General features: G+C 41.0%; 3 protein-coding genes and 1 pseudogene across 10 annotated transcripts in view; 2 read left to right on the forward strand and 2 right to left on the reverse strand.

The window, feature by feature from the left end:
- Positions 1 to 10: 10 nt before the first annotated feature.
- Positions 11 to 10028, forward strand: LOC110534494 (uncharacterized; annotated as a pseudogene). Its single transcript, XR_016485359.1, has 14 exons — positions 11 to 148; positions 363 to 447; positions 562 to 674; positions 798 to 938; positions 1023 to 1085; positions 1316 to 1466; positions 1791 to 1897; positions 2485 to 2570; positions 2675 to 2808; positions 3027 to 3235; positions 3373 to 3809; positions 4157 to 4315; positions 4860 to 4939; positions 9850 to 10028. The product of XR_016485359.1 is annotated as an uncharacterized LOC110534494 (transcript).
- Positions 9929 to 13891, reverse strand: hspb6 (heat shock protein family B (small) member 6). 3 transcript variants are annotated; one of them, XM_021625096.3, is made up of 4 exons: positions 12233 to 13891; positions 11672 to 11837; positions 11256 to 11378; positions 9929 to 11036 (listed from the first exon to the last, which is right to left on the reverse strand). In XM_021625096.3, exons 2-4 carry the CDS (start codon positions 11828 to 11830, stop codon positions 10869 to 10871), a joined length of 450 nt encoding a protein of 149 aa, XP_021480771.1. In that variant the 5' UTR covers positions 11831 to 11837; positions 12233 to 13891; the 3' UTR covers positions 9929 to 10868. The 3 variants fall into 3 exon arrangements, with proteins under 3 accessions (XP_021480771.1, XP_090049248.1, XP_021480779.1); XM_090193122.1 differs by having other exon boundaries at positions 12163 to 12236; XM_021625104.3 differs by lacking the exon at positions 12233 to 13891 and adding an exon at positions 11959 to 12230.
- Positions 13892 to 14056: 165 nt separating this feature from the next.
- On the reverse strand, positions 14057 to 15717 carry LOC110538355 (gamma-secretase subunit PEN-2). 2 transcript variants are annotated; one of them, XM_021625116.3, is made up of 4 exons: positions 15623 to 15717; positions 15120 to 15220; positions 14810 to 14914; positions 14057 to 14498 (listed from the first exon to the last, which is right to left on the reverse strand). In XM_021625116.3, the coding sequence occupies exons 2-4, from the start codon at positions 15178 to 15180 to the stop codon at positions 14359 to 14361; spliced, it is 306 nt and encodes a 101-aa protein (XP_021480791.1). In that variant the 5' UTR covers positions 15181 to 15220; positions 15623 to 15717; the 3' UTR covers positions 14057 to 14358. The 2 variants fall into 2 exon arrangements, with proteins under 2 accessions (XP_021480791.1, XP_090049250.1); XM_090193124.1 differs by having other exon boundaries at positions 15591 to 15707.
- A 726-nt stretch (positions 15718 to 16443) lies between these two features.
- The window catches only part of LOC110538034 (histone-lysine N-methyltransferase 2A), a 61287-nt gene continuing 54001 nt past the window's right edge, over positions 16444 to 23729 (forward strand). For 3 of the 4 annotated variants that reach the window (XM_090192845.1, XM_021624580.3, XM_090192842.1), the window contains exons 1-2: positions 16444 to 16865; positions 23189 to 23267. In XM_090192845.1, the coding sequence (XP_090048971.1) occupies positions 16533 to 16865; positions 23189 to 23267 (412 nt within the window). In that variant the 5' untranslated portion in view covers positions 16444 to 16532. The remainder of the gene's footprint in view (positions 16866 to 23188; positions 23268 to 23729) is intronic. The other variant, XM_090192838.1, reaches the window with a different exon arrangement.

Here is a 23729-nt window from a genome sequence, read left to right on the forward strand (position 1 = left end):
TAACTATTTTATTTAGCCGTTTGGTTGCCTGGTAACTGACACAAGTCCAAGCCAGATAAAAACCCGGAAGGCACAGTGTGTTTTTCTTTCATTGAATCAACCCAGGCAGTGATCAAATCGAGATGCTCAAGTAACATTTACATGGAAAGTACGTGCTTTTTAAAAAGTTAATACGTTATCGGTGTCAGTGATCTAGCCTTTCTAAATGAACAAACTAGTTGTAAACTGCAATGCTGTTAGCTAGCTAAGTTACAGGGAAAACGTTTTGCAGTGCTCTTTTCACTCTCTTGTTAAATCAAATGCATGTGTGCTAGCTATTTACCTGACACACACTTTAACATTGTCTCATCCTATGATTATAGCAAAGAGTAGTCTACATGTGGGCTATAACACTTCGCTGCCCATTGTGTGAGTTGGTGTCGGTGGTACTGTCAACATGAAATCCAGGTGAGACGTGGAACAAATAAAAATTAATGCAGAACTACCGTTTTCAAAACCAGAACGATGTGGGTTTTTTTTACCACAATGAAAATGGTCATCTTTTGTCTCTTGCTCTCTTAGTGGTGCTGCTCTGTTCACAAGGAACAACCCCTTTCCGCCAGACCCACCTCTGGGAAAAACACATTTACAACCCCTCACGCACCAAGAAGCTTCCAAAACAACAGAGGAAACCCGTAAGAACTGAACTATGGGGCTGTCGGGGTCTTTTCCAAATACACATACTCCAATACAGTAAATGCATGTATTGTCAGTATAGTCTCCTGATCAAACTAACTTTTTTTCCTGGTTTGTCTTAGACCCTGAACCCTGTTGGCCTTGCCCAGCTGTCTAGCCCTCCTCCTCTCCAGACACACTCACTGAGCCCAGAGGACCCGTGCTTCCTTGGGGCAGCCAACCACTTTGTCCTCTGTCCTCCTCCTGCCACTAGGCCCAGCCTAGTTTTTAAGAGTCCTGGCCCTCCACTGATCTTGTGTCCTCCCCGGCCAACACTGCCGCCTCCCCGAACACAGACAAAGGCATAGGACCCAACATCGGGAAAGTCCCTGGTTTCCACTGGGGGAGGAGAGCAGGAAGATTCAGTGTTGGTAAAGTATGCTTAATTCTATTTCTAGAATTACATAATGGTGATTTGTTTTATTTGTGATGTGTCATACAGCATTTGTGACCCTGCATCCTCATGTATGTCTTCATTGTAATGTGTATAATGATATCCACAATAAGCTTGCAGGTGACGAATATAGGATTTTTGTATTGCTTTATGGTGTTATGCCCTTTACATGTCTCATTAATAACTACAATAATTCCTATTTCCAAGAACATTGAACACTTTCGTCACGGAAGGCCGCAGAGTCGAGAGGAACGTCTGCAGACGTCGGCAATGGTGGGAGAGGGCCAGCAGCCTTTCTGGTGGCTGTCCTCCTCCCCTCTACCCTCCAGTTCTACACCCACTCAAACCACTGACAAAGGTACTTCACTTTGCTCATTCATTGTTCTTTACATCTCATTGAAACTCATTAAAAGTTTTGCTGGCTCGATAAAACAAGGAATCTAGTGACCGTTGTGATGCATTTGACCAACTGTTTAAAGGAAAGAAATCAAGAATGTAAGGACAAATCCATCTAACAACCCAGATAGCACCATCAAAATGAAATCTATACACTGGATGAATATGTACAGCAGTAGCTATATTAGTGAGATATATCAAGAATCCAGTATGTAAATAAATATGCTGTGTGTATAAACAGTAAAATACAATTTCTTATTAATTCCCTATTTCTTTATGCACACAGGCCTTTCCCTTAGAAAAGACTCAGCCACCACCCTCAGTCCAGTTGGGTAGTTTTGGCATGGCACAACCCTCTCCCCATGCAGGGGACTCCTTGATCTTAGTGCCATGGTGTGTGATGAACCTTGTTGTTACAAGTGTACATTGAATTGGTGGGGTCAGTGTAGCCATCTAGTGGTGTTAATTGGAACAGCATTGTTCTGTTCATGCTATGTTTTGTTAAGAGTTTGTGTTTGAGATGTATTGGACAGGTTTATGTAATGCTGTCAAGTGTGCAAGAGCCAGAATGGCTGAGATCTATTGGAAGAAAGACTACCCATGCAGAGTGCCTCTCCTCATAAATATTTGCATACCAACACCAGATGACATGTCCTGCCCAACCAATGTGTTTATGTGAACTAGTCAGAAGCTGTTCCCTTTGATTATGCAACTGTGTTTGATGACTTTGTTGATACCCCTTCTGGTCAAAACACCGCTCCATATCCAGCTTGCTGCATATCCCTGAGGGAATGAGCTAAACTCTATGCAACTGACGTGAGCTTTTATAGAACTGATCCATAAAGCGTTTTCAAAACGAAACCCGCTGAGGGCTCAGTTACACAACATTGTGAATGTTCTAGAATGTTGGTGATAGAAATGGTGACAGGAGATGATGCCTCTAATGCACTCACTGGCCTCTCTTTCTGATGCCCTGTCAGGGCCTGTCAGACTCCTCTCACGGTGACCTTGGAGGCTCCGAGATACTGCATCTACAGGAGAAGGCCAGTAGACTGCTACACAGAAGGTGGATATGCTGGGAGGAATGGGGTTGGGGTCAATTAAATGTAATTCAATCAGTTGCAATGTGGAGAATTGGATTAGTCTTACAAAAAAAAAAAATGTTTTCAGTGAGCACTCACTCAGTAGTGGATATATCCTCATCAGCTCTGAGGGCCTGGGCTGCTCCAATTTGTCCTCCCCTGTGAGCATAGATGAGCCAGTCCAAAGGCCTATAATTACCACTCTTATCAACTCAACCACTGGTGAGTCATGTGGGTTGGGAAGTTCAAAACATCTGATTTGCATGAATTTCCCTGGTCTCAACCACATTATATTGCTTTTTCAAACTCCCAGAGCCACTGTTATTCTGTGCTCTTGCCACGTCCCTCATTTCTCATGGTCACCATTTAGTTTCCTTTTGCAACTTTCTTTATTCTCACACATATTGCAATAACTCTTCTTGTGCAACCGCTTCCTCAAGTTGTGGGGAACCTAAGCTCTTCAGACCTCTATGCTGGAACCGTGCCCAAACTGTCTGTGGTTGGTCCCCCTGACCCATGCACTCGCCCAGAGGAGGACATCAGCTTTCAGTGGCGCCTGAGGAGAAAGATGGAGCAGGCCAGTAGGTGGTCACACCCACATCAGGTTCGCACCCTTCATCAGCACTCTGTCAGCTGGCAGGCACACAAGGTACTTACCCTCAAGTCTACTACACCTGCTATTAGAAATATCTTTTGAAGTCTCTTTGAAATGTCTGCTATTGTGTGGTAGGATTTTCCAATGCATTTAGCTAATCACAGATAATTTGATTTATTTTCCTTCGTTAGATACAGCGGAATCCCCACCCTGCATATTCCACTCACCTGCTCCTTCACCCCAGCCCCCCAGGAGACCAGTGTCCCCCATGGACCATTCTCCTCTGCAGCTGCCCTCCCCATCTCCAGCCCCACCGTCTCCAAGTTGTAGCCGGATACCCTGGTCTGTCCCCACATGCACCTCCTCTGTGACATCGTTCCTTATACCACTCAACCCCTCTCCCCTCCACCCAGCCACCAGAGGAGCCCAAAGAGGAGGGAGGTCTCTAGGGCCGACCGGACCATCAGGCAGCCCAAAGCCCAGTTCAGCTCCACAGACACCTCCACTGAGGAGCCCACTAGTAAACATGAGTCCTCTTCAACACCACCCGCCTTGTCTCTTCGCCTTGCTCGCATCACGTTGGTGATGCCGACCATGCTGAGAGGCCCAGCTATACAGATTGGAGTGTAAGCCAACACAGCACCAGATGTAAAGACAGGGTCACCCCATGGAGAGAGGAGCCCAGCAGAGGCGGGGGCAACAGGAAAGCAGGCCAGGGGTAGTGAGAGAGGGCCGCCCTGGAGATCGTGCTCCATCACCCTCTCCCATACACATTAACCTGGGACAGGTCAGTTAACACCGTGGGTCATCAGCATCACCGATGCTAGATACCATTAATACATTGAAGAAAGACAGTTATACATTTTTCATTGTTACAATAATATTCATTTACTTTATTAATTTATCCAGGTTAGTTTAATTTAGATGAAGATATTAGATGAGTAAAGCATATTAATTTACCTTAGTAAATTGTAGTTTCAGAGGTAATGTTACCGACCATGGACTCCCCGGACCCGCCCAGAACCCCTGTGTCCTCTGACTCGCCCAGATATGCGCCCCCACAGTCCCCCGCCCTGCCTCCCAGTGCACAGCAGCCCCGGGAGGTCGTAGCTCAGCTGCTGCAGGAGGCTGAAGGTGAGACTGCCTGGTGCAGTGGGGACTGCTGACCTTAACTCTCTAGGTAGCAGAGGTGGAATAGACTCTGGCCGTATAATACAGTGTGTGTATATATAGCCTCCAGTCAAGTTCCACCGGGACTGAATCCAAACAAACTTTTTCCTGAAAATTTCATTTCTATACATGCATTACTTACTCTAAATAATAAGTTAGGATTTTGCCCTAAATGCTAAAGGGGTCTTTTGCTTACTATATAGGGCAGCATAACAATTGAGTGATGCCATAGTCTTCTGTTATTGTCAATGTACTCCTGTGTGGACCAGTGACAGTTATTGGTTTTTACTTCACCTTGCTCTTGTTCATGTGTACATTTCTGGCTATCTATACCTTTGTACAATTAACATGTGATCTAATATAACATATTATGACCACCTGGCATAGCTTTGCTGGAAAGTAACTAAAGTTAGAACAAAAATAATCGGTCATGTAATCAACTGCTCCTAAAGTTACTTTTGTTATCTGCACAGTGACATTTTAACTGCGTATTTTTTTCCCCCTTAAGATTCAGACGAGCAAGAGTTTAAAGACGACCCCTTACTGAATGTCTTAAGGCAGCAGAGGATGGGTGAAGGAGTAAATCAGGTAAAGAACTGGTATATGTTCCCTAGATACAGTACATCAATCAATCAATCAATCAATCAAATTTATTTTATATAGCCCTTCGTACATCAGCTGATATCTCAAAGTGCTGTACAGAAACCCAGCCTAAAACCCCAAACAGCAAGCAATGCAGGTGAAGAAGCACGGTGGCTAGGAAAAACTCCCTAGAAAGGCCAAAACCTAGGAAGAAACCTAGAGAGGAACCAGGCTATGTGGGGTGGCCAGTCCTCTTCTGGCTGTGCCGGGTGGAGATTATAACAAAACATGGTCAAGATGTTCAAATGTTCATAAATGACCAGCATGGTCGAATAATAATAAGGCAGAATAGTTGAAACTGGAGCAGCAGCACAGTCAGGTGGACTGGGGACAGCAAGGAGTCATCATGTCAGGTATTCCTGGGGCATGGTCCTAGGGCTCAGGTCCTCCGAGAGAGAGAAAGAAAGAGAGAATTAGAGAGAGCATATGTGGGATGGCCAGTCCTCTTCTGGCTGTGCCGGGTGGAGATTATAACAGAACATGGCCAAGATGTTCAAATGTTCATAAATGATCAGCATGGTCGAATAATAATAAGGCAGAACAGTTGAAACTGGAGCAGCAGCACAGCCAGGTGGACTGGGGACAGCAAGGAGTCATCATGTCAGGTAGTCCTGGGGCATGGTCCTAGGGCTCAGGTCCTCCGAGAGAGAGAAAGAGAGAAGGAGAGAATTAGAGAACGCACACTTAGATTCACACAGGACACCGAATAGGACAGGAGAAGTACTCCAGATATAACAAACTGACCCTAGCCCCCCGACACAAACTACTGCAGCATAAATACTGGAGGCTGAGACAGGAGGGGTCAGGAGACACTGTGGCCCACTCCGAGGACACCCCCGGACAGGGCCAAACAGGAAGGATATAACCCCACCCACTTTGCCAAAGCACAGCCCCCACACCACTAGAGGGATATCTTCAACCACCAACTTACCATCCTGAGACAAGGCTGAGTATAGCCCACAAAGACCTCCGCCACGGCACAACTTAAGGGGGGGGGGGGGGCGCCAACCCAGACAGGATGACCACATCAGTGACTCAACCCACTCAGGTGACGCACCTCCTCCAGGGACGGCATGAGAGAGCCCCAGTAAAGCCAGTGACTCAGCCCCTGTAATAGGGTTAGAGGCAGAGAATCCCAGTGGAAAGAGGGGAACCGGCCAGGCAGAGACAGCAAGGGTGTCCTTCGTCATTTATTTCATTGACCTTTCCATTACTCATTAAGATAATGAACTTAATATATTTTCAGGGTAATTACAGTGCCTTAGAAACTATTCACTTTTTTCCACATTTTGTGTTAAAGCCTGAATTTAAAATGGATTCATTAGAGATTTTTTTTGTCACTGGCCTACACAATACCCCATAGTGTCAAACGTGGAATTATGTTATTAGAAATCGTTACAAATGAATTAAAAGCTGAAAAATGTATTGCGTTAAGTATTCAACCCCTTTGTTATGGCAAGCCTAAATAAATTCAGGAGTAAAAATGTGCTGAACAAGTCACATAATAAGTTGCATGGTCTCAATCTGTGTGCAATAGTGTTTAACATGATTTCTGAATGACTACCTCATATATATATATATATATATATATATATATATATACCCCACACATACAATTATCTTTAAGGTCCCTCAGTTGAGCAGTGAATTTCAAACACAGATTCAACCACAATGGCCAGGGAGGTTTTCCAATGCCTCACAATTAAGGGCACATATTGGTAGATGGGTAAACAAAGAGGAAGAAAAAAAGCAGACATTGAGTATCCCTTTGAGCATAGTGAAGTTATTAGTTACACTTTGGATGGTGTATCAATACACCCAGTCACTACAAAGATACAGGTGTCCTTGTTTACTCAGTTGCCGGAGAGGAAGGAGACCGCTTAGGGATTTCACCATGAGGCCAATGGTGACTTTAAAACAGTTAGAGTTTAATGGCTGTGATAGGAAATAACTGGGGATTGGTCAACCACATTGTACTTACTCCACAATCCTAACCTAAATGACAGTGAAAAGTAGGAAGCCTGTACAGAATAAAAATATTCCAAAATATACATAATGTTTGCAATAAGGTATTAAAAAGTAAAACTGCAAAAAATGTGGCAAAGAAATTATATTTTTGTCCTGAATACAAAGTGCTATGTTTGGGGCAAATACAACACATTACTGAGTAACACTCTCCATATTGTCAAGCATAGTGGTGGCTGCATTATGTTATGGGTATGCTTGTAATCGTTAAGGACTGAGGAGTTTTTCAGGATAAAAGAAACTGAATGGAGCTAAACACAGGCAAACTCCTAGAGTAAAACATGCTTCAGTCTACTTTCCACCAGACACTGGGAGATTAATTCAAATCAAATTTTATTGGTCACATACACATGGTGAACAGATGTTATTGCGAGTGTAGCGAAATGCTTGAGCTTCTAGTTCCGACAGTGCAGTAATAGCTTACAAGTAATCTAACAATTTCACAAGTACTTTGTATACACTCAAGTGTAAAGGAATGAATAAGAATATGTACATATAAATATATGGATGAGCTATGGCCGTGCGGCATAGGCAAGATGCAGTAGATGGTTTAGAGTACAGTATATACATATGAGATGAGTAATGTAGGGTATGTAAACATTATATAAAGTGGCATTGTTTAAAGTGACAAATGATACATTTATTACATTAATTATTAAAGTGGCTAGAGATTTGAGTCTATGTTGGCAGCAGCCACTCTGTTAGTGATGGCTGTTTAACAGTCTGATGGCCTTGAGATAGAAGCTGTTTTTCAGTCTCTAGGTCCCAGCTTTGATGCACTGATCTCGCCTTCTGGGTGATAGTGGGGTGAACAGGCAGTGGCTCGGGTGGTTGTTGTCCTTGATCCTTTTTGGCCTTCCTGTGATATCGGGTGCTGTAGGTGTCCTGGAGGGCAGGTAGTTTGTCCCCAGTGATGCATTGTGCAGACCTCACTACCCTCTGGACAACCTTACGGTTGTGGGCAGAGCAGTTGCCGTACCAGGCCCGACAGGATGCTCTCGATTGTGCATCTGTAAATGTTAGTAAGGGTTTTCGGTGACGAGACAAATTTCTCCTGAGGTTGAAGAGACGCTGTCTGTGTGGGTGGACCATTTCAGTTTGTATGTGATGTGTACGCCGATTCACCTGTCAGCAAGATTGTAACTTAAAACATAAGGCCAAATCTACACTGGAGTTGGTTTCCAAGGAGAAAGTCAATGTACCTGAGTGGCTGAGTAACAGTTTTTAATTAAATCGATTTGAAAATCTATGGCAAGACCTGAAAATGGTTGTCTCGCAATGATCAACAACCCATTTGACAGAGTTTGAAACAAATAATGGGGAAATGTTACACAATCCAGGTGTGAAAAGCTCTTAAAGAGACTTACCCAGAAAGATTCACAGCTGTAATCACTGCCAAAGGTTCTTCTACAAATTTCTGTATTTCATTTTCAATAAATGTGGAATAATTTCTAAAAACATAGATTGTGAATTCAGGCTGTAACACAACAAAATGTGAAATAAGTCCAGGGGTATTAATACTTTCTGAAGGCCCTGTATACAGCCTTTTTCTAAAATGGATTAAATAAATAAATAAATATTTTCATCAATCTACACACAATATCCTATAATGACAAAGCAAAAACAGGTTTTTAGAACAGGACAATGACCCTAAGTACACAGCCAAGACAATGCAGGAGTGACTTCGGGACAAGTCTCTGAATGTCCTTGAGTGGCCCAGCCAGAGCCTGGACTTGAACCTGATCGAACATCTCTGGAGAGACCTGAAAATAGCAGGGCAGCGATGCTCCCCATCCAACCTGACAGAGCTTGAGAGGATCTGCAGAGAAGAATGGGAGAAACTCACCAAATACAGGTGTGCCAAGCTTGTAGCGTCATACCCAAGAAGACTCTAGGTTGTTATCGCTGCCAAAGGTGCTTCAACAAAGTTTTTTTAAATTTATTTTATTTCACCTTTATTTAACCAGGTAGGCAAGTTGAGAACACGTTCTCATTTACAATTGCGACCTGGCCAAGATAAAGCAAAGCAGTTCGACACATACAACAACACAGAGTTACACACGGAGTAAAATAAACATACAATCAATAATGCAGTAGAAAAATAAGTCTATATACAATGTCAGCAAATGAGGTGAGATAAGGGAGGTAAAGGCAAAAAAAAGGCCATGGTGGTGAAGTAAATACAATATAGCAAGTAAAACACTGGAATGGTAGATTTGCAGTGGAAGAATGTGCAAAGTAGAAATAAAAATAATGGGGTGCAAAGAAGCTAAATAAATAAATACAGTAGGGGAAGAGGTAGTTGTTTGGGCTAAATTATAGATGGGCTATGTACAGGTGCAGTAATCGGTGAGCTGCTCTGACAGCTGGTGCTTAAAGCTAGTGAGGGAGATGTGTTTCCCGTTTCAGAGATTTTTGTAGTTCGTTCCAGTCATTGGCAGCAGAGAACTGGAAAGTTCTGAATATTTATGTAAATATCATATTTCAGTTCTTTATTTGTAATACATTTTGCAAAAAAAAAAAACTTTTGCTTGGTCATTATGGGGCATTGTATGTAGATTGAGGGGGAAAAAAACGATTTAAACCATTTTAGAATAAAGCTGTAACAGAACAAAATGTGGAAAAAGTCAAGGGGTCCGAATACTTTCCGAATGCACTGTATTGTTAAATCATGATGTGTTATGCTGATTGTTTTGTCTTGAGTAAAATTGTACTTTTTCTTTTCTCATTGCAGACACAGATATGGATCCTAGAGTGATATAATATTCGGCTATGCAAAGCATTGAAGCAACCTTGGAACATGCTCTAAAAATAGATGTTTTTTCTTTCAGCGAGGTGGACTCACTGTTGGATGAATTCCAGGAAGCGTGATCACTGGTGGTGAGCACACACATGGAACAAAAACAACAATCAATTCAACAGCATTTTTATTTTTGTACCGAAATATAGTGCATTTATTTTTGTTAACAAATTCTCTTTTTACAATGAATAGTTAAATATACAACAACCTTACAGTTGGGTTTTGTGAACATTCTTGATAATCTGATTGTTAACCTTTACACATGATTTAGAGGGCATTAGACACGCCACACAATCAAATCAACATTTTCAATGGTTTTATCATATTTACAATAAATGGTTCCATAAAAATATTAAGATTGATGAGTTAAATGGGATTCTTTAGGATGAGGGATGCTTTTAAATGAGAGATCTGTCCTGTTAATATGTACAAACCTAATTTTAATGCTGTGACAGCTTAGTTAATGGGTGTTTTGGTACAGGCAGGCACCAGCTCCTTGGTGAGTGTTTGATATGCCTGTTGGAGGAGAGCGTGCCTGTATTTTTGCTTCTATCCTTATTTGGTGTGTGTACAGTTTACCAAGTTACCAATTACTTCACACTGGAAGAAGTTAAGATACCCATAACTACTTTTTTATTTTCTTTAACTAAAGTTAATTTGAAAAATTGCAAACTTCTTTGCGATAAACTATTTTAAATTATAAATGTCAGACTACAAATTGCAAGAACAGATCACTCTGTAGTAAGATGTTAACAGAAAGTGTAATTTAGCATATTAAACAACTGTTTCAAATGAGAATTAGAAAGGGGTAATACTGAAAAAGGAAATTATTGCCTACTTCACCCATGTTTTCAATTTGCAAAAGAAGTAGTGTGTAGTTCCAGTAGTTAACTACTTTTTTTTTTGCTGTGTAGCAAACTACCAGATATGAACTGCCACCAAGCTACTGCAAAATGTAGTTAAATTACTAGTTGAACTACATGTAGTTTACTACTACCCCCACAACACTGGTTCCTATGGATTGTGTGTTTGTTCTTATGGTGTGTATGCTCATGATTCTGAGTGGGGCAGGTGTCTGGAGTTCTCCCCCTGCAGCATAGGGGCCGATATGATGAGGATGCCTTCAGGCGACACAGCCGACTCCAGAGCCATGGAGTCCACTCCCTCTGGAATCCTGTAGCGCCGGTTAAACTGTCGCGTCACCAGCCCCGACCCATCCTGCAAACACACGTTATAGTGAACACAGTCAGTGAGGAATGCTCGTTTTCAGGCTAACAAGTGGCCTGGTTTCCAGTCTGTTTGGTCAGTAGTTGTCTGAAGCAGAAACAGACTGCATAGCAACCAGGCTATATTCAATGTCTGTCATCACACTATGGCAGTGTGATTATGAACAGAGAACAACTCTTGCATAATACATGTAACACAGTAGTTGCTTACTTTTTTCTCTTTGTGTTTCCCTTGGACCTCCACAAAGTCTCCTGTCACCTTGACCATCAGCTCCTCTGGGTTGAAGTGTTTCACATCAACCTGAACTGTGAATCGACTGTGGTCACAACACACCTGGCAACAGGGGAAGATACCAATATTACTACTCAAATTGACACTTGCTGCTCTATTACTGCTGGTTTAATATACTTTTATGTAATTATATTCAAATGATAAAGGCAAGAGCACCTGCAGTAAATGGGCATTCATTAAAATGTCAGTAGAATATAGAAAGTAAAACATAAAATGTATTAATCAAAGCTACCTCATTGATACAGAACAAAGTCATGAAAAATGAATCCAGAAATGGTTTGATCAGTGAGAAATTAGAACACTGCATGCGTGCAGTGTAACGGGAATAAACCTACCTGTGCAGAGCCAGTTTGCTCCGTCACTGGGGTGAGCAGCTCCGACGGCGTGAATGAGTACAGCCCGAATGTCCCGTTCAGCCCGGGAAGAAGAGGCGGCAGGACCCTCTCCCATGCGATACCGCTGGCTGGAAAAGTGGGTGGCAGATCGAAGTCCATTTCGCGTCTGAGGTAAAAAATTAAATATGCAGTGATTACTACAGCCTTTCACACCCGTATGGGCCGGGATGTTACGAATATTCTAGGCCACAGGAAGAAATCGCACATGGGAAAAATGATAGACCTACATTTATTGGACGATTCGAGAAACTATTAGCCTAATAGAAGTTGTTAGAATGAAGCAAGAAATAATTCAACTATAATATATCCCCTTCTTCACTGCGGAGGTTCAGAAAGTGATTGATTCGTAAAGACTACAGCGATGGTTTTTATAGTCCTTGTCAAATCTGGAATATTGTAAATAATACCGAATACGCTTGAACCTCAAAGACCTTTCAAATTGTTGCTGGGAAGGGTCACCGTGTAAAATCCCGTTTGAGACGTAGAGTCGTTAGCACTTACCGTTATGATATGCCTGCAAGTCCTATTATGTTCTGACTGCCAATAGGATGGATTGCTGCGTCCGTGTATCTGACTCTGCCCTTTTCCCTGACAAACTGTGGAAGTGCCAGTTAAGGTCTGTATTTATGATAGCAGGAGTTAGATAATGAGGCGGGAACTTCGCTGTGGGGCACCCTGCTTGCTTTGGATTCACCACCAGACCCCCTGGGAATAATGATTTTATTTTAGTTGTGATCAAATGCTTCGATAGCGTGGGGACCTGCCTTAAGAAACACTCCTCCCTATCATATCAACCTAAATATGAAGAACTGTTACTATATTCTCCATTATAATCATATAGTGTACGTGTGATAGTGCACCTTTTTAATTAAGCTTACATGGTCGTTTTCCTTGACACCTATTGGGAGCCCCTTCTGGTGATTTGGCAATTGACATTCAACACTGCCAAAAGCAGTAATCTCAATACAGTGTTCTGCCAGGCAACAGTTCAGACGCTTCCTTCTAGGGATAGACTGCATAACTGACTGGACTGCTCAATAATTGCTACAACAGATTCGTTGAAAACTGATTCAATATTGCAATTTTATTTTGACAGGCTTAATTGGAACGATGGTATCCATTAGGCCTACACTGCATAAACTGTGCTTATCCCGGGTTATCAACTGGGGCATGAGGATTATTTTTCTTTACCTACACTTATTAAACAGAGGTTGAACAAGGTCACAAACATTGTCAATGTCACACCCTGTAACAATATTTGACCAAATACTGGAATGTTTAAGATGTTACAATATTTATTGTATAGGTCTACATACTTCAGATTTTTCTGTTACATTGTTTATGTAATGATCTTTTGATCAATGTGAAGCAGGCACACTAATCTTCAATCACATTGGCCTTATTTGGAAGTCTTTCTATTCAAAAGAAAAATTATTCAATATTTGTATTAATTTTATAATTTCTACAGAGATGATCATAATCCCAAAGAGAGGGATGAACAAATCTGTGATTAATGTTAGCCAGTCTCCCCGAGCCACTTTGTCCTGGTGATTAAAACGACCTTATAATAATTAGGTCATCATGACATGCAGGGTGAACATCATGTTCTACAATTACACTGACACCACATCCACAACAATGTCATATAAGCCTCCAGCATGTCACAGATCTTAGCACCTCATCGATTGGGTATCTTATGACCATCCATCACACACACATCTGATTTGGGTTTACATCCACTGCCCCTTGACCCCATTTAGAGCAGACAGTTGTGTGACTTATACAACCCTGGCAGACTCAATGGACTTGTTAAGTACTGGAGCTGGTGGGGTGACATGTCCTTCCTGCCATGGCGTCAGTTGGTAATAGAAGTAGAGTCTGACTGAGTGCCTAAAAATGGCATCAACCATGATCCTGAAGAGGGGGGGGGGGGTAACATTTGCTACAGATGGATTGAGTTTCATAATAGGCGCCTAAGAGATTGGCCAGAAGCGGACCTCATTTAAGCACTTAAAAAAAAAATAATTCTGCAATCATAAAGTACTTTACTGGCTAATATCTCATCACTGTTGGAATGGTTTACACAGAGTACAAAGGATACTATGAATATTATTATCTGGAATAAGTATGTTGTTATTGTGAGCAGTGTTACACAAATACTGACATATTAAACACAAACCAATTGGATATTGTTATCCAAAGCTATGCTCATGCCATTCATATTATCCATAGGAGTCAAATGTCTAATGAAATGCACACTAGACCACAATCTGGCATCTAAACTCAAAACCTTATTACAGCAAATAAAAAAGGCATACACTTCCATTTAATTTAGAAAGTTAATGAATTTGCTATTTATTTTTGTCATACATACCATTCGCCTGTATAACCTTCCAAATTTACTCAAACGTGTTGAGACATCCACACACTACACACAATTTGGGGAAAAGGTGCAGTGTTCATAGGACATCTTCCCACTCATTAAAGCCCAGAAGAAAATTACCATGGTTATCCATTGAGAAACTACACGTTTAACTATTTCAACCTATGTTAGATTTGCCTATTAATTCTGTCATGGTAAAGTTTTATACAGTAGGAAGCTTTCTTGTTTCCCCGCCTTGTCTGTCTCAGGGAATGCCAAGTGGAATGGTGAAGGAGAGGTAGTCGCCCACCTCACCCCATTCTGCTCTGAAGTGCTGGAATATGGTTATCCATGTGGTGAGTACTGCAACCCACAGTAGCAACCCCAGCCCTGAACGCTTTACATCTGAAAGAGAGATGTAATGTATTGTAGTCATGTTTGCATAGAAACTGCATGCTTTCACTAATACTTACACTAATGTTAATTAAACTAATACAAAGCCAACTTTGTTTTAGCTGGATCATCTTATCTCATCATGGATCATAGGCCTACATCTCATAAGACACACAACCTGTAACAAATGTATTATTTATCCAGTATGTGGATTTGCCACAACAAATATGGACAACTAATCATTTGTACAGGAATCTTGAGTTACATTAATTAACAGCACTTTCTCTGTGTACATTGACTCTGATTGGATGATTGACACTCACATGTTTTGATCTGAAGTTGTTCAGTATATGTTGGCTTTACAAAGGCCTCTTTGAAAAACCACACCACATTCACCAGCCACAGGAACGGAAGGAATGCAAATCCCCCTGAGATAGAAAGTCATTACAGTATTACTACATGATTCTTGCATTACTTATATATATATACACACACACACGTTGTAAACACTAACATTGGAGAGCTCATGCAATGTTTTTCTCTTTGAACCATGCCAGGGGACAGAAATCCCCTGGTCACGTGGCTTATAATTAGAGAAAAACAACACTTGGTGGTTCAGACTTACCAACTTACCGAAATAGTATTTCCTACAGAGGGTGAGTTTCTCCTCATTGGGAAGGCGCTCTAGGTTCATGTTGATTTCCCCCTTCGTATTGACAGCTTTTCAAAGAGACCTTGAAGTATGATGGAAGAGGATAAAAGTGAGAGGGTATTTTGAAGATCAAGACTGGCACATTTCGGCTTCATGGAACTGCCCGTCTGTAAAATACGAGGGTGCCATCTATCGATAAGAATGGAACAAGTCTTGTGTTTCCACCGAACTTTTGCCTGGCTATCTGCCCAGATGACACGATAACATATTTAAACACCAATTTTGCGAACTGAAGTATTTTAAGGCGAAATGTGTAGGCTAGTAGATACGTTTTGAAAAAGCAGTCGAGAATAATGCGTACTGGATGGCTAAAAATATATGCTACAATGTTAACAGCAATTGTCCTCTATTACAGAAAATACATAATTAATAATATTTTCCGAGGCTTTTACCTGTAATCTTTAATTACATAGATGTCAAATACCTCTAAATTGCTTGACAACTTCACGTTCAACAGCTCAAAACATACACACAAAAGAGAATGTCAATTTGTTCATTTCCGCTTCCTACTCCAGTTTCCCCCCCCCCCCCCCTCCGTTCGTTGTAGTTCAGATAGCGTACATAGAAACGTATGTTTTGGCATTTAAATTAAAATATATTTCAACAGTGTAATTCACTTTTGCTTGTAGTAAATCACCTATGATTGCTGACAGTGCAGATGATGTGAATTGCAATGCAAAATATGTGCTTTGCAGTTGCAGAATTACTGTTAACCTGCCTGTCTTATTCTGTGAATAATTTTCATCAGGGAAGTTTACTACAATATACAACCATAATTCTCCTCTTATCAATGCAAAATAATATAGGCCTAGACTTGTGGATATTTTCAATTCTTCTTTTCAAATTCTGTTTAGAGCTTGATTTAAGTGCATATACTCTCTCTCTCATGTAAGGAGCGCGCACATAATGTATAGTGGTGCAATTTGTATGATCATATCAAAAGACGAGGACAAGCCGCTCTGAGGAATAGGAAAAAGCATAAAAATATTGGTACAGCGGTAGATGGCCATTCACAAAATGTGTATTTTTTTGCATGGAGGGAAGCTGGGCCTTGTAGTTAATTATCAATAAACGTAATGGTTGTAATGAAACGATGATCGACCAATGCGTCCTTTGTTTAATATCAAATGGGTTTATTACTTGTATTACATAATGCATTGCACACACCACCCCTATAAATTCCAATCATAATTTAAATAAAGATTTGCAAGTTACCCTGTGAAGCTTTCCTTGGACATACTTCATTTCCCGGCAGCCTTGCGGGTCCCCCCTCCCTTTCTCGCGCCTTCCCTCTTGTCTCACCTCAAGTTGCTATCGGTGTTGTTTTTGAAGCTATGATGGCGGCAGCGGGATGCGGATCAGCAACCGCGGCTGCCATAGGAGGCCAAGTTGGTACTGCTGCACCCCGAGGTCGCTTCCCTGGTCGGCCATGGTCGTCTCGCAGCCGCTTGCGTTCTGAGAAGCGATGGCAACTCGACCGATCAGGGGCAGAAGCTGAGGATGTGACTAATGCTGGAGGCCCAAGGCCCACAAGCCTGGTTCTCTCGTTAAACGAGGACCAGTCTCACTTGCGCTTACTTGGGATAGAGTCGAACCACAAGAGCTTAGCGGAGGCTGGGTACAGCTCAAGTGGGAGCGAAGAGGTGAGAGCCCAAATCGCTGCTGGAGTTAGTATATTTTTGCTTATTTTATCATGCCATTTTGGTTACCTGTGTTGGTGTGTAGTTTTGTGTGTGTGTGTGTCATGTAGAGTTGGCCCCGTTTCATAATACTTTGCTTTAAGTGTCAACATTAGTTAGCTAGCCAGCTAACGTTAGCAGTAGCGACTTCATGAGATGTTCGTCAATAGCGCTAGCTAACAAAGGGGAAGGCTAATGTAATATTTGTCTGCATTGGAGCTCTATGGTTAGTTAGACATAATATTTACCACGAATAACTTACACCCACGCTAGCTAGTCAGGTATTTGTCTTAAATTAGTATTTAACTGGTTCATGCCTGTAATTGCTGCAGTGAGTAACGAACGTAGCTACATAAATGTTTCTATGGATTCAAGAGGGGGAGGGGCTACGTCAGATACCTACTCTCTATGATAGCTAACTAACTACGGTGTATGGGGATCATTTCACGTTCCTTTCAAGAACAAGGCTTGCAGAATGTCACCAGGTCAGTTTTTTTGTCGCTGTCACTGAGTCAATTAATGTAACTAGGTTGTTGAAGTCATTGGAGGGAAACTGATAACGAAACCCGGTAGTGGGTACATTTGTCATGATGTGAGATGTTAACGTTACTTGGCCTGCTATTGCAGTCCATTTTCTATTTCATCACAAGCAAGAGAGGAGCACCAAGCATATTATATATTTACATTTGAAATATAAATGACCTAGGCCTACCTAATGACTGCAAGTATTCATATGTTAATAATCTGGCTTGGACCCAAGCTCCACATTAGCTGACAAAATGCTGCTGCCACAATATCGACTTTATTTGCATATTAACAGGCATGTAGCAGATGTAGTTAGAGGCCTGCAACCCCTCCCCAGTTCCCAGGCATGACTGGGTAAATTGCTGCTGGTTTCTTGGTAATGTCTCGCCATCCATGAACAAAGATGCATTACCTGGAGGAGAAGATCATTTGAAAGATGTGCTTGGACTGTTTTTGAATGATTAACTTAACTAGTTGATGTAATGGCTTGTCCAGTGCACTTGTGTTGGGTTTGTAATGGTATAGTTTGGTGCTCAAGACTAGCACAATAATCTACAGGTCATCCCAGTGATAGTAAACATTTGACATGGGAGACCTATTCCAAGTAGGCAGTAACCTATAACACTATACATGGTCATTTCCATGTAAAAGAACCCATGAGCACCAAGGTGAAGTTCGTAGGAGCATATCAAATTGGGTGTCAAATGAAAGCGAAGAGTATATTTTTGGAAAATAAAGGTACAGATGCATTAAAGAAAATACAGTTTTTTTGCAAATTAGGAATTGATTTCTGGCACAAAAAAAAGATGGAAACGGGTCTTTAAAAATATCTACCAGAAAGTCTTAAAAGGTATTAGAAATAAATCAAAACACAATGTTGAAGTAAAGACTAGAGGTCGACCGATTATGATTTTTCAACGCTGATACCGATTTATTGGAGGACCAAAATAATGACAATTACAACAATACTGAATGAACACTTATTTTAACTTAATATAATACATAAATAAAATCAATGTAGGCTCAAGTAAATAATGAAACGTTCAATTTTGTTTAAATAATGCAAAAACAAAGTGTTGAAGAAAGTAAAAGTGCAATATGTGCTATGTAAGAAAGCTAACGTTTCAGTTCCTTGCTCAGAACATGAGAACATATGAAAGCTGGTGGTTCCTTTTAACATGAGTCTTCAATATTCCCAGGTAAGATGTTTTAGGTTGTAGTTATTATAAGAATTATAGGACTATTTCCCTCTATACCATTTGTATTTCATTAACCTTTGACTATTGGATGTTCTTATAGGCACTTTAGTATTGCCAGTGTAACAGTATAGCTTCCGTCCCTCTCCTCGCTCCTCCCTGGGCTCAAACCAGCAACACAACAACAACAGCCACCATCGAAGCAGCGTTACCCATGCAGAGCAAGGGGAACAACTACTAGAAGGCTCAGAGCGAGTGATGTTTGAAACACTATTAGCGCGCGCTAACTAGCTAGCCATTTCACTTCGGTTACACCAGCCTCATCTCGGGAGTTGATATGCTTGAAGTCATAAACAGCGCAATGCTTGACGCACAACGAAGAGCTGCTGGCAAAACGCACGAAAGTGCTGTTTGAATTAATGTTTACACACCTGCTTCAGCCTACCACCGCTTAGTCGGATACTTAGATGCTTGTATGCTCAGTCAGATTATATGCAATGCAGGACATGCTAGATAACATCTAGTAATATCATCAACCATGTGTAGTTAACTAGTGATTATGATTGATTGTTTTTTTATAAGATAAGTTTAATGCTAGCTAGCAACTTACCATGGCTTACGGCATTTGCGTAACAGTCCTTGTGGAGTGCAACGAGAGAGAGGCAGGTCGTTATTGTGTTGGACTAGTTAACTGTAAGGTTGCAAGATTGGATACCCCGAGCTGACACGGTGAAAATCTGTCGTTCTGCCCCTGAACGAGGCAGTTAACCCACCGTTCCTAAGCCGTCATTGAAAATAAGAATGTGTTCTTAACTGACTTGCCTAGTTAAATAAAGGCGTTAATATAAATAAAAACACATTTTAAAAAATCGGTGCCCAAAAATACCGATTTCTGATTGTTATGAAAACTTGAAATCGGCCCTAATTATTCGGCCATTCCGATTAATCGGTCGACCTCTACTCTGAATGCCAAGTGTCACGTCTGGAGGAAACCTGGCACCATCCCTACAGTGAAGCAAGTTGGTGGCAGCAGCATGCTATGGGCATGTTTTTCAGTGGAAGGGACTGGGAGTCAGGATCGAGGGAAAGATGAACGGAGCATAGTACCTTGATGAAAACCTGCTCCAGAATGCTCAGGACCTCAGACTGGGTTGAATCTTCAACAGGACAACGACACTAAGCAAAGAAAGGGAAAGGGGGATACCTAGTCAGTAGTACTAACTAAATGCCTTCAACTGAAATGTCTTCCACATTTAACCCAACTCCTTTTGAATCAGAGCTGTGCGGGAGGCAGCCTTAATCGACATCCACATCTTTGGTGCCCAGGGAACAGTGTGTTAACTGCCTTGCTCAGAGGCAGAATGACAGATGTTTACCTTGTCAGCTCGGGGATTCGATCCAGCAACCTTTCGGTTACTGGCCTAACGCTCTAACCACTAGGCTAGACAATACAGGAGTGGCTTCGGGACAAGTCTCTAAATGTCCTTGAGTGGCCCAGCCAGATCCCGGACTTGAACCCGATTTGAACATCTCTGGAGAGACCTGAAATATGCTTCAACAAAGTATTGAGTAAAGGGTCTGAATACTTATGTAAATGTGTGGGGGTGGGGGGGGGTGGGGGCGTAATATGTTTTAGAATAAGGTTGTAATGTATTTTTGTGTTGTAGAAAAAGTCAAAAGGGTCTGATTTACACCCCCCCCCCCCCCCCCCCCCCCCCCCCCCCCAGTTAATGCAACTTCTCCCAGCTCTTACTGACAACTACCCACGAGACCACTTGCTTTCCATTTACTGTAACTGGCACGTTGACATTTGGTCAGTCCGCCATGGCCTTGATTTCAACGTCCAGAGACGTCGGGTTTAGACCGGCCTCGATTTAGCCCAAACATAGACGTCTATGATCGGTGATCATACCAAATCATGGACGTCTGTTTCACAAGTTTGCACAGTACAGTGAAGCACAACTGGGTACAATAAAGAGTATAGATCATTACGCGTTAATGCAGAAATTTTGCATTTTTCCCTCAGAAAAAGAGAACGCCTAAGATGCTGTATCTTGCTGCGTTTTACAAGCACAGATCTAAAATGCTTATTGTAATTTCTGCTTGGCATCAGACTAATTTTGTGTTTCAGTTGCACTTCACTCGAATGAGAATTCACAAACAGGCATTGTGCTCTGACTGACATGTAGGTACTTTTCTCTGGTAATTTTATCGGTGTAGCCTATTTTTCTCAGGTAAAATGCAAGATTAACTTCAAGAGACACATTAGGAAATGTAGCTAGCTAATCTCTTTCTATGATAATAAACAATTGAAATATGATGGTCATACATCGTTTTTGCAAAAAATACCTAGATTTTTTTTCATTGTAAACTAATTTACTTGTGTGGCTGTAAGCCAGATAATGTTGCACTTCTGTTGTCATCTGATGAAAATGAAGCTATTTTCTGACGAATGTGTTGCACTAATGTATTTTCTGTAAAGAACTATAGTTGCACTCCACTGATCACCCTATTGAAACAAAAAGGCACTCTTTCAACATAAAACTCGTGGGAAATGGTTTAAAACACAGATTTTGATGAAAATGCAGATTTCTGAACTCTAACGTGATCCCTGGTACAGTAGAGTCTACTGTACTGAATAGGGATCTTAACAGTTAATTGGTTAGCCGCCGAAAATACAGTTGACCGCTCATGCTTATCAGTCTATGGGTTAATTGGCATAATTTAGGGGAATTAAATTGTTCTTGTGTATTTTCATTGGTTCTCCTGTATCTTATTTATCGCACGTGCACAGCATACAGAGAATGGCCTATCACCTGTCAGAGAGCAGCTCCTCAAAAGATGGTACTGGAGTGAAACGTGCTTTTATATATTACTTTTTATTTCTCAATCTCAACTCGTATTTTAAGCCTGCCTCCCATTTCCCATTCGAGTGCATATGCTATAGTCAACGATAGTCAGGCTATCACCCACCACTTTGCAACATGAGCTTTAGGCAGTATAATTGTTTGAAACCTGAAAGTTTTACTTTACTTCAAATAATGAGCCATTTCTTACCTGGCTTCAAGGTCGCCCAGAGAAAATCCAACCATAAAAACAGGCAATTATTTTATATAGACTTCCTCATGCCATTAACTTTAATTTCTCTACTGTTCTATTGATTTTCATATCAACTTTCTTTTGTTGGCTAGAAGCAAAAGGCACAATCCTAGTCATATTAACAACCCATCCTAGTTGTTGCTTTTAGATTCCCCGTCTTTTTGTGTGACAGATTTGAATCCCTGTCACACATGAATCGGCTCGCTTTAGGTGCACAGTTTTAGAACTACTTTTTCCCGCATAATGCATTTTGGCAAGTGTTTGAAAATGACGTTTTATTGGCTGCTTCATTACAAGAGTTGCATGTTCCATAATAGGCTATAACATTTTGACTTTAAAACAATAGGTGTGGTAGAGTTGCATGTTTGCATTTAAGCTCTTAATGAAAAATGTCCTCTCCTTTTTAATGCATAGTATTTTCAGTTGGTCATGCCATTTTACTGTTTGTAAAAATGTAGCTGTTTTATTGACCGGTTAATGATGGTCGGATAGTCGGCAGCAAAATTTACCAAAATTTGCAATCCTAGTACTGAACTGTACCCTACATAGAAGTCTATGATTGGTTCAGATTTGTTCTGGACCAACCAAATTTGGTCTTAATTGGTGACAGAGATCATGAGAATAATGGCCAGTGTGTAGAATAATACCCATATATGCAAAGTAAGATATTGCATATTTTGTACCTTTTTGTGTACCTAATTCAGGATACATCACCATGAAGAGTGAAAATCATATCCATAATTATGCATTTCTGTGTTGTACAGATCAGAGACCGATTAGGTAATTCCGCAATCATTGTTCTGTTGCCGGTTGTAAATTCACTTCACATAGTGTATTCAATAACCAACATCGATTTTCAAAGTCAAGGTGTCATGTCATAGCTGACACTCCATTCTTTCTGCTAACATCTTTGAATCTGACGTTTTTGGAAAATGTGGTTGCAATAACAGAGGGAGATTTTACTGTTACCAAATTTAGCATCTGCACAGTTCTACCAGTAAATGTATTTTTGTGAAATGTTCTGTGTAAATTGTTCAAAGTAGTCCTTGTGCATAGAGTTTGTTCGGTTTGTTCAACTTTGAAATCAATGTTTTTTTCTTTCGCATACATTTGAATGTAAAAAATAGGAGTCTCCGCGTAATTCTGTTATCATGGAATAACCTACTCACTACATGACATTACACAATATCATTTTTGATTGCCCTGCCACTGTTCTCCCTCAAGATTGGGATATAAAAAAAGATCCTGTAGTCAACAGTATTAGTACTAGCAATCAATTACATAGGCCTAGTTGTGTTCAGGTGTGTGTGTGTGTTAGGTTATTGTCACAGTTGTCAAAGCTTTTAGACCTATTTGTTGCATGTAAACTACTATTCATCAATTTCAAATGCATATTCGGTATCAAACTGTTGTGAGGTTATGGAAAATTGTGAAACAGTCGGAAAAAGAATGTTGGGTGTCCAAAGTTAATAATCTGACCTTGCCTTTCAGGGAGATGATTTCACAGGATTTGAATCTGATCGTAAAGGATATAAAGGCCCCATACGGTCCAGACATAATCCCTCCAAAAGTAAGTATTAGCCTATTCTACACCTATGCCCATCCCTTGCCACCTATCTATTATTCTTGGGCGGAATCGAGATTTTCATACTGTTATTCTGCCATACCGGGATTTACGGTATTACTGGTATAGCACACAAGAGGCTCAAAACGCAAAAAAGGCCCATTGGCAGTCTATTACCAGAATTACAACAAAATTAGCACAATTAATGGCAAATTCTCATGGACGCTTTTAGCTGAATGCTAACGGGCACAAACAAACAAACCAATTGAAAAGACTGGTAAATCCAGCTAATAATGTTATACAAGTATAGCTAGTAGTAATTTCTGGTGTAGACATTTATAAGCTAAAGTGAACGAGAGAAATTGTGCAAATAAACAAATTTGTATTGCATGCTTGTCTGAAGGAAGAACAGCATCTGTATGCTGAGAAGAGGGGAGGAGAACAGAAAGGGTGAAAAAACAATAGTTG

Source organism: Oncorhynchus mykiss, chromosome 2, assembly GCF_057628025.1.
Source record: "Oncorhynchus mykiss isolate SJ-2025 chromosome 2, ASM5762802v1, whole genome shotgun sequence".
Lineage (NCBI taxonomy): Eukaryota > Metazoa > Chordata > Actinopteri > Salmoniformes > Salmonidae > Oncorhynchus > Oncorhynchus mykiss.